This window comes from Oncorhynchus masou, chromosome 33 (genome assembly GCF_036934945.1).
Source record: "Oncorhynchus masou masou isolate Uvic2021 chromosome 33, UVic_Omas_1.1, whole genome shotgun sequence".
Classification (NCBI taxonomy): domain Eukaryota; kingdom Metazoa; phylum Chordata; class Actinopteri; order Salmoniformes; family Salmonidae; genus Oncorhynchus; species Oncorhynchus masou.
The window spans coordinates 10,803,962-10,821,561 of NC_088244.1; the positions used below are offsets into that span (position 1 = coordinate 10,803,962).

A 17,600-nucleotide genomic window follows, 5' to 3' on the forward strand; every position below is an offset into this window, starting at 1 on the left:
TTAGACTATGGGCTATGAATACATAACGTTACCTTTACCCTGGCCAGAGGGACACAGTGAATAGTAGGTTAGACTATGGGCTATGAATACATAACGTTACCTTTACCCTGGCCAGAGGGACACAGTGAATAGTAGGTTAGACTATGGGCTATGAATACATAACGTTACCTTTACCCTGGCCAGAGGGACACAGTGAATAGTAGGTTAGACTATGGGCTATGAATACATAACGTTACCTTTACCCTGGCCAGAGGGACACAGTGAATAGTAGGTTAGACTATGGGCTATGAATACATAACGTTACCTTTACCCTGGCCAGAGGGACACAGTGAATAGTAGGTTAGACTATGGGCTATGAATACATAACGTTACCTTTACCCTGGCCAGAGGGACACAGTGAATAGTAGGTTAGACTATGGGCTATGAATACATAACGTTACCTTTACCCTGGCCAGAGGGACACAGTGAATAGTAGGTTAGACTATGGGCTATGAATACATAACGTTACCTTTACCCTGGCCAGAGGGACACAGTGAATAGTGGGTTAGACTATGGGCTATGAATACATAACGTTACCTTTACCCTGGCCAGAGGGACACAGTGAATAGTGGGTTAGACTATGGGCTATGAATACATAACGTTACCTTTACCCTGGCCAGAGGGACACAGTGAATAGTGGGTTAGACTATGGGCTATGAATACATAACGTTACCTTTACCCTGGCCAGAGGGACACAGTGAATAGTAGGTTAGACTATGGGCTATGAATACATAACGTTACCTTTACCCTGGCCAGAGGGACACAGTGAATAGTAGGTTAGACTATGGGCTATGAATACATAACGTTACCTTTACCCTGGCCAGAGGGACACAGTGAATAGTAGGTTAGACTATGGGCTATGAATACATAACGTTACCTTTACCCTGGCCAGAGGGACACAGTGAATAGTAGGTTAGACTATGGGCTATGAATACATAACGTTACCTTTACCCTGGCCAGAGGGACACAGTGAATAGTAGGTTAGACTATGGGCTATGAATACATAACGTTACCTTTACCCTGGCCAGAGGGACACAGTGAATAGTAGGTTAGACTATGGGCTATGAATACATAACGTTACCTTTACCCTGGCCAGAGGGACACAGTGAATAGTAGGTTAGACTATGGGCTATGAATACATAACGTTACCTTTACCCTGGCCAGAGGGACACAGTGAATAGTAGGTTAGACTATGGGCTATGAATACATAACGTTACCTTTACCCTGGCCAGAGGGACACAGTGAATAGTAGGTTAGACTATGGGCTATGAATACATAACGTTACCTTTACCCTGGCCAGAGGGACACAGTGAATAGTAGGTTAGACTATGGGCTATGAATACATAACGTTGCCTTTACCCTGGCCAGAGGGACACAGTGAATAGTAGGTTAGACTATGGGCTATGAATACATAACGTTACCTTTACCCTGGCCAGAGGGACACAGTGAATAGTAGGTTAGACTATGGGCTATGAATACATAACGTTACCTTTACCCTGGCCAGAGGGACACAGTGAATAGTAGGTTAGACTATGGGCTATGAATACATAACGTTACCTTTACCCTGGCCAGAGGGACACAGTGAATAGTAGGTTAGACTATGGGCTATGAATACATAACGTTACCTTTACCCTGGCCAGAGGGACACAGTGAATAGTAGGTTAGACTATGGGCTATGAATACATAACGTTACCTTTACCCTGGCCAGAGGGACACAGTGAATAGTGGGTTAGACTATGGGCTATGAATACATAACGTTACCTTTACCCTGACCAGAGGGACACAGTGAATAGTAGGTTAGACTATGGGCTATGAATACATAACGTTACCTTTACCCTGGCCAGAGGGACACAGTGAATAGTAGGTTAGACTATGGGCTATGAATACATAACGTTACCTTTACCCTGGCCAGAGGGACACAGTGAATAGTAGGTTAGACTATGGGCTATGAATACATAACGTTACCTTTACCCTGGCCAGAGGGACACAGTGAATAGTAGGTTAGACTATGGGCTATGAATACATAACGTTACCTTTACCCTGGCCAGAGGGACACAGTGAATAGTAGGTTAGACTATGGGCTATGAATACATAACGTTACCTTTACCCTGGCCAGAGGGACACAGTGAATAGTAGGTTAGACTATGGGCTATGAATACATAACGTTACCTTTACCCTGGCCAGAGGGACACAGTGAATAGTAGGTTAGACTATGGGCTATGAATACATAACGTTACCTTTACCCTGGCCAGAGGGACACAGTGAATAGTAGGTTAGACTATGGGCTATGAATACATAACGTTACCTTTACCCTGGCCAGAGGGACACAGTGAATAGTAGGTTAGACTATGGGCTATGAATACATAATGTTACCTTTACCCTGGCCAGAGGGACACAGTGAATAGTAGTTTAGACTATGGGCTATGAATACATAACGTTACCTTTACCCTGGCCAGAGGGACACAGTGAATAGTAGGTTAGACTATGGGCTATGAATACATAACGTTACCTTTACCCTGGCCAGAGGGACACAGTGAATAGTAGGTTAGACTATGGGCTATGAATACATAATGTTACCTTTACCCTGGCCAGAGGGACACAGTGAATAGTAGTTTAGACTATGGGCTATGAATACATAACGTTACCTTTACCCTGGCCAGAGGGACACAGTGAATAGTAGGTTAGACTATGGGCTATGAATACATAACGTTACCTTTACCCTGGCCAGAGGGACACAGTGAATAGTAGGTTAGACTATGGGCTATGAATACATAATGTTACCTTTACCCTGGCCAGAGGGACACAGTGAATAGTAGGTTAGACTATGGGCTATGAATACATAACGTTACCTTTACCCTGGCCAGAGGGACACAGTGAATAGTAGTTTAGACTATGGGCTATGAATACATAATGTTACCTTTACCCTGGCCAGAGGGACACAGTGAATAGTAGGTTAGACTATGGGCTATGAATACATAATGTTACCTTTACCCTGGCCAGAGGGACACAGTGAATAGTAGGTTAGACTATGGGCTATGAATACATAACGTTACCTTTACCCTGGCCAGAGGGACACAGTGAATAGTAGGTTAGACTATGGGCTATGAATACATAATGTTACCTTTACCCTGGCCAGAGGGACACAGTGAATAGTAGGTTAGACTATGGGCTATGAATACATAACGTTACCTTTACCCTGGCCAGAGGGACACAGTGAATAGTAGGTTAGACTATGGGCTATGAATACATAACGTTACCTTTACCCTGGCCAGAGGGACACAGTGAATAGTAGTTTAGACTATGCAGCAGCTGCTGTTGCTGTTTGTTTCCTTGCAATACAGCACGTCAGATCACTAGTGTTTAGGCTGCTACATTTATGGAAGAGTTTTCACTTGTGTCTGTCTGGAGTGGTGTGATCACATTCACTAAATAAAAGGCCTGAGGAAAGTGGAGAGCACGCACCTGAAGATTAATGCATTGTTCCATGAACCTGATTTGTCAAGAGCCTGCAACAGCACTCCAATGTGAAGGACAGAGAAATGGTGCTCGAGTTCAAAACTCCTAAGGCAAATCAGCCTAAATAAACCTCACTTCGCCCCTCTAACGCTTTGCGTCAATATATTTATTAAACTAAATCAAAAGTTGATTGAAAAGTGCTGTGGCAATGCATCCTCACCACAGGTTTTCCCCTGGAATGAGAAGGTGGAGCAGGCACTTTGCTCTTGGCGGTATAAAGGCTCTGCGGTGACAGACTTGACTCTCTCAATCACGTGAGACACTTGACGGAAGTACCGATCGTAACAAACAGTTGTTTTTTTCTCTCACAGACAGTAACAAAGTTTCGGTATACCGTGCAACACTAGGGCCAACTGCAGTGAACAAAGCCTACATGCACTCCCAGTCAGTATTCCCCTGGCCCGGAGGAAAGTGTCTGAGTGTGTTGCTGTGTACACCACTCTGCCGTGTCTGAGAAGAGAAAAACAAGTCAAACAACCTCCAGTTGGAGAGAGTGTTCTTCCTGCAGCTTCTCCGTGCTCTCCTGGTGCTCCAGACAGCTCTTCTCCATGCTCTCCTAAACACAGAGAGGAACGCCACACCACACACCACACATCAGCACACATGTATTTTTAGAATTCTTTAAAAAGGCTAAACTACTACACATATTTAAAGTCATTAATCACAGTAAATGCTAGAAAACAAAACAAATCTGAGCATAAATAAGTAAGAAGCACTACTGACACCTTGTGGTCAGTGTTACCGTGACGCCCCGCGGTCAGAGTTACCGTGACGCCCCGCGGTCAGAGTTACCGTGACGCCCCGCGGTCAGAGTTACCGTGACGCCCCGCGGTCTATGGGCTATGAATACATAACGTTACCGGTCAGTGTTACCGTGACGCCCCGCGGTCAGTGTTACCGTGACGCCCCGCGGTCAGTGTTACCGTGACGCCCCGCGGTCAGTGTTACCGTGACGCCCCGCGGTCAGTGTTACCGTGACGCCCCGCGGTCAGTGTTACCGTGACGCCCCGCGGTCAGTGTTACCGTGACGCCCCGCGGTCAGTGTTACCGTGACGCCCCGCGGTCAGTGTTACCGTGACGCCCCGCGGTCAGTGTTACCGTGACGCCCCGCGGGCAGTGTTACCGTGACGCCCCGCGGGCAGTGTTACCGTGACTCCCCGCGGGCAGTGTTACCGTGACTCCCCGTGGGCAGTGTTACCGTGACTCCCCGTGGGCAGTGTTACCGTGACTCCCCGTGGGCAGTGTTACCGTGACGCCCCGCGGGCAGTGTTACCGTGACAGGCTTTACTCCGGGCAGTGAAGAGCGCCTCTAACTGCCAGTATTGATCACTCATTAACCTCATCTCCAACAGCATTTCTGTATGTTCATGTACAAGCTTTAAAGTGTATAGTGGTACAACACAGTATAACTACACTACATATTCCAGTAAGTACTGGAATATTCTAGTGAATAAATCAATGTGAAAGTGAAGTTGGTCGTGTACCTCAGCATCTTTGAGTCTGCGTTCGAACCAGCCCTTCGTGTCCTCCATGGACTGGACCTGGGCCTGCAGCTCCTCCACACACTGCTGCAGACCCTCCAGCTCCTTATTGCGAGCCTAGAGGTCAAAGGTCACATTAATACACAAGCAGAGCACCTCATGTTCTCTCCCTTCTCGTTGGCTATGTGGCCCTGAATCTAAATGTGCCCCGCCCCCCCCTTCACCTTCTCGTCTCGGAGCTGTGAGCGGATCCCCTCCTCTGTGCGGTTCTTGTCCTCATGGAGTCCCCTCAGCTCCTTCTCGTAGCGTGCCCGCACCCCCAGCACCTCCTTCTCATGCTGCAGACGCACGTCGCTCAGCTCCTCCTTGTGCCGGGACTTCACTGTGATTATCTCCATGGCCAGTTCATCCAGCATGGCCTTCCGCTTGTCAGCTGTCTGCAGGGGGAGGGTGATGGAGACGGGAGGATAACTAATTTATTGTGATGATAGATGAACAATAACATTCATACTCATCCAGCACTGATTCACTGTTTCTTAAACAAACCATGAGTCTTTGAATCATAATCCTGAATTCATGTCAATTTGACTCAAAGATAACTCTGTGATAAGTCCAAGACTGGCACATATGCTAATTGAAGCTGTGCTGTCCATTTATGGCCTGTGACCCTGTGGGCAGAAGGAGTGAAGCTTGAGATCAGCACTGCCACCTTCACTGGCATACAGTAATGACAATTACTACAGTGCGATGTGTGTATGCCTCGTGTTCACTGTGTGTGTGTGGGTCACAGATAGCCCACCTTTTTAGCCTCCTCCAGCTCTTGCTGTAATCGGTCTTTCCATTGGTCCAATACAGTCAGCTGTTCCAACAGTCTGCTGTTGGCACGGTTTCCCTCCTACAGAGAAAAAAAAAGACAGCTAAAGAGAGGATAAAAATACATTTGCAACTCCATCTTTTTCCTCCTTGACCTACAATAGAAGCACTTTATCAAAGTCCTAACCACTGTAAAAGTGAGGTGTATTTCAGTGGTTCTCGGAGTATGCATGCATTAGGACAATGTAAGGGTCACACAAACCTGTAGCTGAGAGTTAAGGTCATCTCTCTGTGCCAGGAAGCTCTCCTGCTCTGTCCGTCTCTGCTGCAGCTCAACGTTCAGAGCCGTGTTTTGGTCACGCAAAAGGTTCATCTCCTGAGTCTTCACTGTCTGAATCTAATGACACACAACACCCACTAGTTAGGACACACTGAGCTTCACAATGGAACAACATTTGATTACGTTTTACAAAAAAAGGTATTTCTAGACTTTGTTTAATGAAACAAAGTGGATCAAATGTGTCAGAAGTGGAGAAAGTGAGACATGAAAAGCAGATGAGCAGAAGTTGAACGTCTTTGGATTAAAGCTTTGTAGGAAAAACAACAAACCGTTAGTATTATTGTAAGTAGCAGCATTTCATGTCTGAACTATTGAAATAATCACCATCCGTCAGTATGGTGAAAAATGTCTTTACCTCCCTGACTTTATTCACAACAGCTCGACTTGTCATAATGGTGATGCATCATGGGTAATGGCTGGTGAGTGGTGACAGTGGTAGAGTGAATAGTGATGAGGTTCCGTGGGGGGGGGGGTCAGAATACTATACCTGTTCCAGAGCGACTAGGTTAGTCCTGAGAGCATCGTTCTCAGTCAGGATACTCTCCACCTGCTCCTGACTCACAGCACTCTGACACGCTATCTGCATCACAGCACCACACACGGGGTAAACACAAGGGGGGGGCCACCCAGCACAGCCATGGAGGGAAGAGAGGAGAGACGGAGGAAAAAGACAACGAGGTGCCGATTGGCAGCACAACAATATGGATTGAAAGAGAAGGGGGGAAAGACGAGTTAGATTAATAGGATGGATCATCAACGGGGGTCGGCTGAAATTACCAGAAGAGGATCAGTGCGGCACGGACAACAGAATGAAAAACAAGAAGGATAAATGAGGTAAAGAAACAACAAAAGAACGGTGCCAGAAGCCAGATCAGAAAAAGAACGTCTGCATGACTTGCCAAAATGACTTGAAATAAAAAATATTTCCATATTGTAAAGCGAAAACAAAAAGAGAAGACAACAGCAGACCCAAAAATCCTTATCTTATTGTTGTCTGTTCAAAGCGGAGTTTGAGTTCATTAAGACGTGTGACATCACAGAGGACATAAGTGCCAAGTTATGACAAGTCCTAAGTTCTCATAACTGTGACCTTAATTGCCTACCGTCTGTAGGCTTTCCTTAACGACCGATCCACAGGTGCATGTCAATTAATTGTTAATGGCTCATTGAACAAATATGGGAAACAGTGTTTAAACCCTTTACAATGAAGATCAGTGAAGTTATTTGGATTTTTACGAATTATCTTTGAAAGACAGGGGCCTGTTGTTTTTTTGCCGAGTTTAATTCAACTAAACGTTGAGAGAAAATGTGAATAAGGTTTGCATGTCAGATGCCTTAATTGTTTTGAAACAAATATTTCCATATTACAGGAGCAGTGATGAACTCAGTTTATATAAATGAAAAAGCTCTACATTATACTACCTACAGTATGGGTAACATACTCTACTTCCATTATACTACCTACAGTATGGGTATCATACTCTATTCCATTATACTACCTACAGTATGGGTATCATACTCTACTTCCATTTAAGACCTACAGTATGGGTATCATACTCTATTCCATTATACTACCTACAGTATGGGTATCATACTCTATTCCATTATACTACCTACAGTATGGGTAACATACTCTACTTCCATTATACTACCTACAGTATGGGTATCATACTCTACTTCCATTATACTACCTACAGTATGGGTATCATACTCTACTTCCATTATACTACCTACAGTATGGGTATCATACTCTATTCCATTATACTACCTACAGTATGGGTATCATACTCTACTTCCATTTAAGACCTACAGTATGGGTAACATACTCTACTTCCATTATACTACCTACAGTATGGGTATCATACTCTATTCCATTATACTACCTACAGTATGGGTAACATACTCTACTTCCATTATACTACCTACAGTATGGGTATCATACTCTATTCCATTATACTACCTACAGTATGGGTAACATACTCTACTTCCATTATACTACCTACAGTATGGGTATCATACTCTATTCCATTATACTACCTACAGTATGGGTAACATACTCTACTTCCATTATACTACCTACAGTATGGGTATCATACTCTACTTCCATTATACTACCTACAGTATGGGTATCATACTCTACTTCCATTATACTACCTACAGTATGGGTATCATACTCTACTTCCATTTAAGACCTACAGTATGGGTATCATACTCTATTCCATTATACTACCTACAGTATGGGTAACATACTCTACTTCCATTATACTACCTACAGTATGGGTATCATACTCTATTCCATTATACTACCTACAGTATGGGTAACATACTCTACTTCCATTATACTACCTACAGTATGGGTATCATACTCTACTTCCATTATACTACCTACAGTATGGGTATCATACTCTACTTCCATTATACTACCTACAGTATGGGTATCATACTCTACTTCCATTATACTACCTACAGTATGGATATCATACTCTACTTCCATTATACTACCTACAGTATGGGTATCATACTCTATTCCATTATACTACCTACAGTATGGGTATCATACTCTACTTTCATTATACTACCTACAGTATGGGTATCATACTCTACTTCCATTATACTACCTACAGTATGGGTATCATACTCTATTCCATTATACTACCTACAGTATGGGTAACATACTCTACTTCCATTATACTACCTACAGTATGGGCATCATACTCTACTTCCATTATACTACCTACAGTATGGGTATCATACTCTATTCCATTATACTACCTACAGTATGGGTATCATACTCTACTTCCATTATACTACCTACAGTATGGGTATCATACTCTACTTCCATTATACTACCTACAGTATGGGTATCATACTCTACTCCATTATACTACCTACAGTATGGGTAACATACTCTACTTCCATTATACTACCTACAGTATGGGTATCATACTCTACTTCCATTATACTACCTACAGTATGGGTAACATACTCTACTTCCATTATACTACCTACAGTATGGGTATCATACTCTACTTCCATTATACTACAGTATGGGTAACATACTCTATTTCCATTATACTACCTACAGTATGGGTATCATACTCTACTTCCATTATACTACCTACAGTATGGGTATCATACTCTACTTCCATTTAAGACCTACAGTATGGGTAACATACTCTATTTCCATTAAACTACCTACAGTATGGGATCATACTCTACTTCCATTTACGACCTACAGTATGGGTATCATACTCTACTTCCATTATACGACCTACAGTATGGGTATCATACTCTACTTCAGGGGTGTCAAAGTCAAATGGACGGAGGGCCAAATAAAAAATTTAGCTACAAGCCGAGGGCCGGACTGTTCGAATGTTCATTGAAAAATTTTTAAATGACGCATATAGTCTAGTGAACCTAATTGAACCTACTGAAAACCTAACAAATATATTCCAATATGATCAGATAAATAAAGCAATATTTTCTTATGGCTCTGTCAGTAATCTTTAATTTTCAACAGACACAAAAGACAAATTTCCTTTATATAAAAATCCCCATAACATGAACATTAAATGAAAGAAACCGGTATTCAAGGCACCATCAGTAGCCTATATTTTCTATTTTAGCAAAAGTGGGCTAAATTTACTTCAAAGAAAAAAACAATAATAGCAATTTTCTATCATCCACTCAACTGAAATATTTTTAAAATATAATTGGATTGAAATACAATAAAATAAAGTGCAAAAATCTATTAATCAAAAACAACACTTTGTTTAAGGAGAAGTAACATGCAGTGAAAACAAATATTAAACTTTAACTTTTAAACTTGAACTGAGTAAAAACTCTAAATATGTGATTGCACAGTAATGTTCACTTGTTTGAGGTTGAGGGTGATACTTGGTGGTGTCCCATCTTTTCCACAAGTTCATCAATGTTCGGGGTAAGGCTCTGAGCTGAGGAAATCCTCAGAATTGAGTGGAGGTGTTCAGCAGTAAGTCGACTTCTGTGTGATGTTTTGTTCAGGTTCATCAAAGAAAAAAAGTTGTTCACACAGGTATGTGCTGCCAAACATAGACAACGTTTGAGCAGCCTGGATGCGCAGCTGGGGCATTGTGTCGGGGAGGAAACGGGCGAACTCCGCAGCACCCACTGCCGCATATTTTGCCCTCAGTGCATCATTGCATTGGAGGTCAATCAACTCCATTTGGAGGTTTGGTGGTGAGCTTTCCACGTCAACAGCAAATGGGTTACCGAGCAGTTCCAACCTGCTTTTTGTGCTTCAAAGTCAGCAAATCGGCGTCGAAAGTCAGCGGCAAGCATACCTATTTTATCAGCCAACTGTGCGCTCGGGAACGCACTGGTAGAGAGCTTCTCTTTCATGGTCTGGCAGCTGGGAAAGTGGCTCAAATTTTCTTTCCGCATCTGCGTCTCCCACAGAGTCAGTTTGGTTTTAAATGCCTTCACTGTACTGTACATATCAGAGATGACATGATCCCGACCCTGCAGCTGCAAGTTCATTGCATTCAGATGACTCGTAATGTCACACAGAAAAGCCATTTCACACAGAAACATTTCGTCTCGGAGTTGTGTTGTGTCTTTCCCTTTGCTGTCCAAGAACAGACAAATCTCCTCACGAAGCTCGAAACATCTTTGAAGCACCTTTCCCTGGCTTAGCCATCGCACCTCTGTGTGATAAGGCAAATCACCATGCTCCGTTTCTAACTCCGTCAGAAATGCCTTGAACTGGCGGTGATTCAAACCTTTGGCTCTGATAAAGTTAACTGTGCGCGTGATGATGCTCATTACATGCTCCATTTTCAAGGCTTTACCGCACAACGCTTCCTGGTGTATGATACAATGATAAGCTGTCAGCTCACCTGTCGCGTTTTCCTCTTGCATCTTTTCCCGTATCTTCGCCACCAGTCCGCTCCTGTGTCCACACATCGCAGGTGCTCCGTCGGTTGTCAAACCCACGAGTTTTTCCCAAGGCAGCTCCATCTCATTTACACATCTTGACACCTCTTCATACAAATCATGCCCCGTAGTTGTGCCATGCATAGGACGTAAAGCCAAAAACTCCTCTGTCACGCTTAGGCTGGAGTCCACTCCGCGGATGAAAATTGACAACTGGGCAATGTCAGAAATGTCGGTGCTCTCATCCACAGCCAAGGAATATGCAATGAAATCTTTTCCCTTTTTCACAAGCTGCTCTTTTAGATTGATGGACAACTGGTCTACTCTCTCGGCAATGGTGTTTCTGCTCAGACTCACATTTAAAAAGAGTTGCCTTTTTTCTGGGCAAACTTCGTCACAAACTTTAATCATGCAGTTTTTGATGAAATCCCCCTCCGTAAATGGCCGGGCTGATTTAGCGATCTCTTCTGCCAAAATAAAACTGGCCTTGACAGCAGCCTGGCCTTGTGATTTGGCTTTTTTGAACAGAGCCTGTCGAGATTTGAGGCCTCGTTTTAATTCCTCTGCCTTTTGTAGCCTTTGTTCCATGTCCATATTCTTGTTTTTGTCCGCGTGTTTCGTTTCGTCACCGTTGCATTGTGGGAAATGTAGTATTGGTGCGTGTAAAAGATCTGCGGGCTGCCGGCTTGCTGCGGTCTGCGGGCCGGTTCTAATAATAAATCAAGATCATCCCAGGGGCCGTAAAAAACCTTCTCGCGGGCCGGATGTGGCCCGCGGGCCTTGACTCTGACATATGTGCTCTACTTCCATTATACGACCTACAGTATGGGTATCATACTCTACTTCCATTATACGACCTACAGTATGGGTATCATACTCTACTTCCATTATACTACCTACAGTATGGGTATCATACTCTACTTCCATTATACTACCTACAGTATGGGTATCATACTCTACTTCCATTATACTACCTACAGTATGGGTATCATACTCTATTCCATTATACTACCTACAGTATGGGTATCATACTCTACTTTCATTATACTACCTACAGTATGGGTATCATACTCTACTTCCATTATACGACCTACAGTATGGGTATCATACTCTACTTCCATTATACTACCTACAGTATGGGTAACATACTCTACTTCCATTATACGACCTACAGTATGGGTATCATACTCTACTTCCATTATACTACCTACAGTATGGGTATCATACTCTACTTCCATTATACTACCTACAGTATGGGTATCATACTCTACTTCCATTATACTACCTACAGTATGGGTATCATACTCTACTTCCATTATACTACCTACAGTATGGGTATCATACTCTATTCCATTATACTACCTACAGTATGGGTATCATACTCTACTTCCATTATACTACCTACAGTATGGGTATCATACTCTATTCCATTATACTACCTACAGTATGGGTATCATACTCTATTTCCATTATACTACCTACAGTATGGGTAACATACTCTATTTCCATTATACTACCTACAGTATGGGTATCATACTCTACTTCCATTATACTACCTACAGTATGGGTATCATACTCTATTCCATTATACTACCTACAGTATGGGTAACATACTCTACTTCCATTATACTACCTACAGTATGGGTATCATACTCTACTTCCATTATACTACCTACAGTATGGGTAACATACTCTACTTCCATTATACTACCTACAGTATGGGTAGCATACTCTACTTCCATTATACGACCTACAGTATGGGTATCATACTCTACTTCCATTATACGACCTACAGTATGGGTATCGTACTCTATTTCCATTTACGACCTACAGTACAGTAACTAAGTATTTTGTCCCTTTCTGATTTTCACTATTTTTGCATATTTTTAATACTGAATGTCATCAGATGTTCAACCAAAATCTAATATTAGATAAAGGGAACCTGAGTTTACAAATAATTAAATAAAAATATATATTTTTGTTGTTAACAAAGTTATGCAACACCCAATTTCCCTGTGTGTGTTAAATAACCGTTTGGCGAAGTAGGCTATGATTCAATGATAAGTTAACAGGCACAGCATCGATATGCAACGCAGGACAAGCTAGATAAACTAGTAATATCATCAACCATGTTTAGTTAACTAGTGATAATGTTAAGGTTGATGGTTTTTTATAAGATACGTTTAATGCTAGCTATCACCTTACCTTGGCTCCATGCTGCACTTGTATGACAGGTAGTCACAGCCTGCCAAGCAGTCTCCTCGTGGAGTACAATGTAACCGCCATGATTGGTGTCCAAAAATGCAGATTACCGATGGTTATGAAAACTTGAAAATCAGCCATTCCGATTAAATCGGTCAACCTCTAGTTTCAAGTCCTGATTAGGTCTGGACTTTGACTCGGCCATTCCAAAACTTCAAATATTTAGATGTTTTCCCCCGACATTTTCATGTCGGCTTTTCACACAGGGGCATTGGGTGTTGCATAACTTTGTTTATGAAATAATGATGTAATTGTTGTGTTATTTGTTCACTCAGGTTCCTTTTTATCTAAGATTAGGTTTTGATTGAAGATCTGATAACATTCAGTATAAAAAAAAAATGCAAAACTTAGAAAGGGGCAAATCCTTTTTTTATGGCATAAAAACTATATAGAGCAAATTACGGTTAAAAGGTTTGAGTTTTACCTGATCTCAGTGGTGTGAACTAACCGATACTCCTCGTTTTACCTGATCTCAGTGGTGTGAACTAACCGATACTCCTCGTTTTACCTGATCTCAGTGGTGTGAACTAACCGATACTCCTCGTTTTACCTGATCTCAGTGGTGTGAACTAACCGATACTCCTCGTTTTACCTGATCTCAGTGGTGTGAACTAACCGATACTCCTCGTTTTACCTGATCTCAGTGGTGTGAACTAACCGATACTCCTCGTTTTACCTGATCTCAGTGGTGTGAACTAACCGATACTCCTCGTTTTACCTGATCTCAGTGGTGTGAACTAACCGATACTCCTCGTTTTACCTGATCTCAGTGGTGTGAACTAACCGATGCTCCTCGTTTTACTTGATCTCTGAGTGCATGTAGAACTAACTCATGCTCATTGTTTTACCTGATCTCTGAGTGCGTGTAGAACTAACTCATGCTCATTGTTTTACCTGATCTCTGAGTGCGTGTAGATCTAACTCATGCTCATTGTTTTACCTGATCTCTGAGTGCGTGTAGAACTAACTCATGCTCATTGTTTTACCTGATCTCTGAGTGCGTGTAGAACTAACTCATGCTCATTGTTTTACCTGATCTCTGAGTGCGTGTAGAACTAACTCATGCTCATTGTTTTACCTGATCTCTGAGTGTGTGTAGAACTAACTCATGCTCCTTCTGCCGGCTCTGTAGCTGCTCCTTCATCTCTCCAACACTCTAAAAAAAAACACAGGCAGCAAGAGTCAGCTTCAGCTTCCTACTAGATTCTGTCAGGCTGTCAATCATTTTAGGATATGGGTCTAGGGCATACCTACTACAACCCAGCTAGAAATCTGTTGTGAAGTTAATAAGGAGTATGTATTGTCATAATACAACAACATGAGTACTTCAGGTAGAATACCAATCATAAACAATATATTGATATTGATCTCATAACAGGACAGGCAATATCAGGATGTGTGACCTGGTTGGCTGACAGCAGATCTCCCTGTAACTTCTGGATGCGGATGTTCAATGACTTTAGCTCCTCCTCCTTCCTCTGTTGAATCTCATCGATTTTAGTCCTGGTGCAGAAATAATGTATTTTAATCAAATGGCATCTGGCTTTTTCTTCTCTATTTTTTACATAAAATTTTTAAAAACTCCTCCTTCAGAAGTTTGGTGAAAGTGAAAAACAAATTGAATCTTTATGCATGCCCTTACCTGCTGTCATTATAAAGGGCTTCTTTTTCACCTTGCGAACGCAGAAAGCTATAAAACAAATCATAAAAAGCCAGTGAGAAAACTGCTCCACCATGAAACCTCCCAGTAGAGAAGATATAAGAGACTTCAAGCGTGAGGCCAGGGCTCTGGAGGCCAGGGCTCTGGAGGCCAGGGCTCTGGAGGCCAGGGCTCTGGAGGCCAGGGCTCTGCCGGTGTGAAAAGAGCCCTTGAGGGGAGATTTGGGCAGACGTCTTTGCAGATACAGTAGATGATAGTGACTGCTGGAAAAACAAGTTGAGGTTCAGTCTCATTATTCCCGACTGCTGACTGTCCACGGAGCCGGTGCCTAGTGTCGCATTGCTATACTGAGCCTGAGACGGCTGCCCAATGATGACAGAGAAACAGCACTATAACAGGACAAGGCCCAGGTGCTTATCATTACTGTCATACTCTGATGTAGTTTATCACAGCCGAGCCAAGGAAACTCAAATACATTCATCCACATCGGCAAGGAAATACAATCCCATCTATCATGAAATTGTCTTTTAATGCTTTTTAAGTTTTACTTTGTGTAGAACCGAAGAAATGCCTTCATAACACTTGCAAGGTAAATAGAATCTTACCGGTCTTGTTTTTTCTTCAATTTATCAGAGAGCTAGAAAGCAACACATGGATGAAATCACTGTTCCATTACATGTAGGGGCCTAGATGCAATATACACTACAGCCTGGTCTATACAACGAAGAACACATCTGATCTTGTAGTTAGTTACCTTTGCTATTTCTTCTTGAAGTTGAGTGATGTCTGCCTGTTTGGATGACTGGAGGAGAGAAATTAAATATCTAAGTACATAGATGAAGAGACATATAAATAGCCAACAAATTGTTGTCTGTCCTTATTTGTGCCTTAGGGAAAGTCTGTCCACAGCGTATCATATTTACATAAACCCACATACACTCAATTAGCCTAGTAAATGGAGGAGGCAGGTAGTGACCATATTTTCTTTATGTACTCTCAGATACAGAGCTGCATATCTTACTGCTTCACTTTGAGGCACAAGGGCAGGTAACATAAAAACTGAATAAAATAAAAATAACAATACGTATAAATGTTTCTTAGCATAGAGAGCAATTATCACAAAAATCTGAGATCGTTTCTAGGAGAAATGGCCAATTAGTAAAGCATCACCCCGGGTCGTTAGCACCTAACCTAGGGTTGTATGGTGGGTCGTTAGCACCTAACCTAGGGTTGTGGGGTGGGCGTTAGCACCTAACCTAGGGTTGTGGGGTGGGTCGCTAGCACCTAACCTAGGGTTGTAGGGTGGGTCGCTAGCACCTAACCTAGGGTTGTAGGGTGGGTCGCTAGCACCTAACCTAGGGTTGTAGGGTGGGTCGTTAGCACCTAACCTAGGGTTGTAGGGTGGGTCGTTAGCACCTAACCTAGGGTTGTAGGGTGGGTCGTTAGCACCTAACCTAGGGTTGTAGGGTGGGTCGCTAGCACCTAACCTAGGGTTGTAGGGTGGGTCGCTAGCACCTAACCTAGGGTTGTAGGGTGGGTCGTTAGCACCTAACCTAGGGTTGTAGGGTGGGTCGTTAGCACCTAACCTAGGGTTGTAGGGTGGGTCATTAGCACCTAACCTAGGGTTGTAGGGTGGGTCGTTAGCACCTAACCTAGGGTTGTATGGTGGGTCGTTGGCACCTAACCTGGGGTTGTAGGGTGTGTCATTAGCACCAAACCTAGGGTTGTACGGTGGGTCGTTAGCACCTAACCTAGGGTTGTGGGATGGGTCGTTAGCACCTAACCTAGGGTTGAGGGATGGGTTGTTTGCACCTAACCTAGGGTTGTGGGATGGGTTGTTAGCACCTAACCTAGGGTTGTTCATGGTTCGTTAGGATCTAACCTAGGGTTGTAAAATGGGTTAATAATTACCTCTAGTGCTTGGAGCTGCTCCTTCAGTAGGCGCTTCTCCTCCACCTCAGTGTGCAGCTGCAGCTCCACCTCTGGCCCAAAGCATTGCGTTATTGGATTTGGACACAGTGCTGACCACCTAAGAGCATCCTGTTTCATAACTAGCCCGGGAGTCCTCACTGCAGGTCCTGCAGGGCATGCAGGTAGTCCAGCTCAGTCTTAAATCACAGTACCCCGACTCACATGGTCATCACTTTCTGGGCAAGTGGCAAAAGCATTGACTCTGTCTATTTCTACAATGCATCTTCTTAACTGATTTGGAACCTAACATTAACCCTAACCACACTGCTAACCTTATGCCTAACCCTAACCACACTGCTAACCTTATGCCTAACCCTAACCACACTGCTAACCTTAACCACACTGCTAAGCTTATGCCTAACCCTAACCACACTGCTAAGCTTATGCCTAACCCTAACCACACTGCTAACCTTATGCCTAACCACACTACTAACCTTATGCCTAACCACACAACTAACCTTATGCCTAACCACACTACTAACCTTATGCCTAACCACACTACTAACCTTATGCCTAACCACACTACTAACCTTATGCCTAACCACACTACTAACCTTATGCCTAACCACACTACTAACCTTATGCCTAACCACACTACTAACCT

General features: G+C 43.0%; 1 protein-coding gene across 5 annotated transcripts in view; it reads right to left on the reverse strand.

The window, feature by feature from the left end:
• LOC135527814 (GRIP1-associated protein 1-like) overlaps positions 1-17,600 on the reverse strand; it is a 90,428-nt gene that overhangs the window by 61,307 nt on the left and 11,521 nt on the right. For 2 of the 5 annotated variants that reach the window (XM_064956411.1, XM_064956412.1), the window contains exons 9-20: positions 16,937-17,103; positions 15,780-15,827; positions 15,631-15,662; positions 15,008-15,055; positions 14,769-14,868; positions 14,444-14,521; positions 6,677-6,769; positions 6,112-6,246; positions 5,836-5,931; positions 5,261-5,473; positions 5,040-5,153; positions 4,034-4,111 (exon numbers count right to left, since the gene is read on the reverse strand). In XM_064956411.1, coding sequence (XP_064812483.1) covers positions 4,034-4,111; positions 5,040-5,153; positions 5,261-5,473; positions 5,836-5,931; positions 6,112-6,246; positions 6,677-6,769; positions 14,444-14,521; positions 14,769-14,868; positions 15,008-15,055; positions 15,631-15,662; positions 15,780-15,827; positions 16,937-17,103 — 1,202 coding nt within the window. The remainder of the gene's footprint in view (positions 1-4,033; positions 4,112-5,039; positions 5,154-5,260; positions 5,474-5,835; positions 5,932-6,111; positions 6,247-6,676; positions 6,770-14,443; positions 14,522-14,768; positions 14,869-15,007; positions 15,056-15,630; positions 15,663-15,779; positions 15,828-16,936; positions 17,104-17,600) is intronic. The other 3 variants (XM_064956414.1, XM_064956415.1, XM_064956413.1) reach the window with 2 other exon arrangements.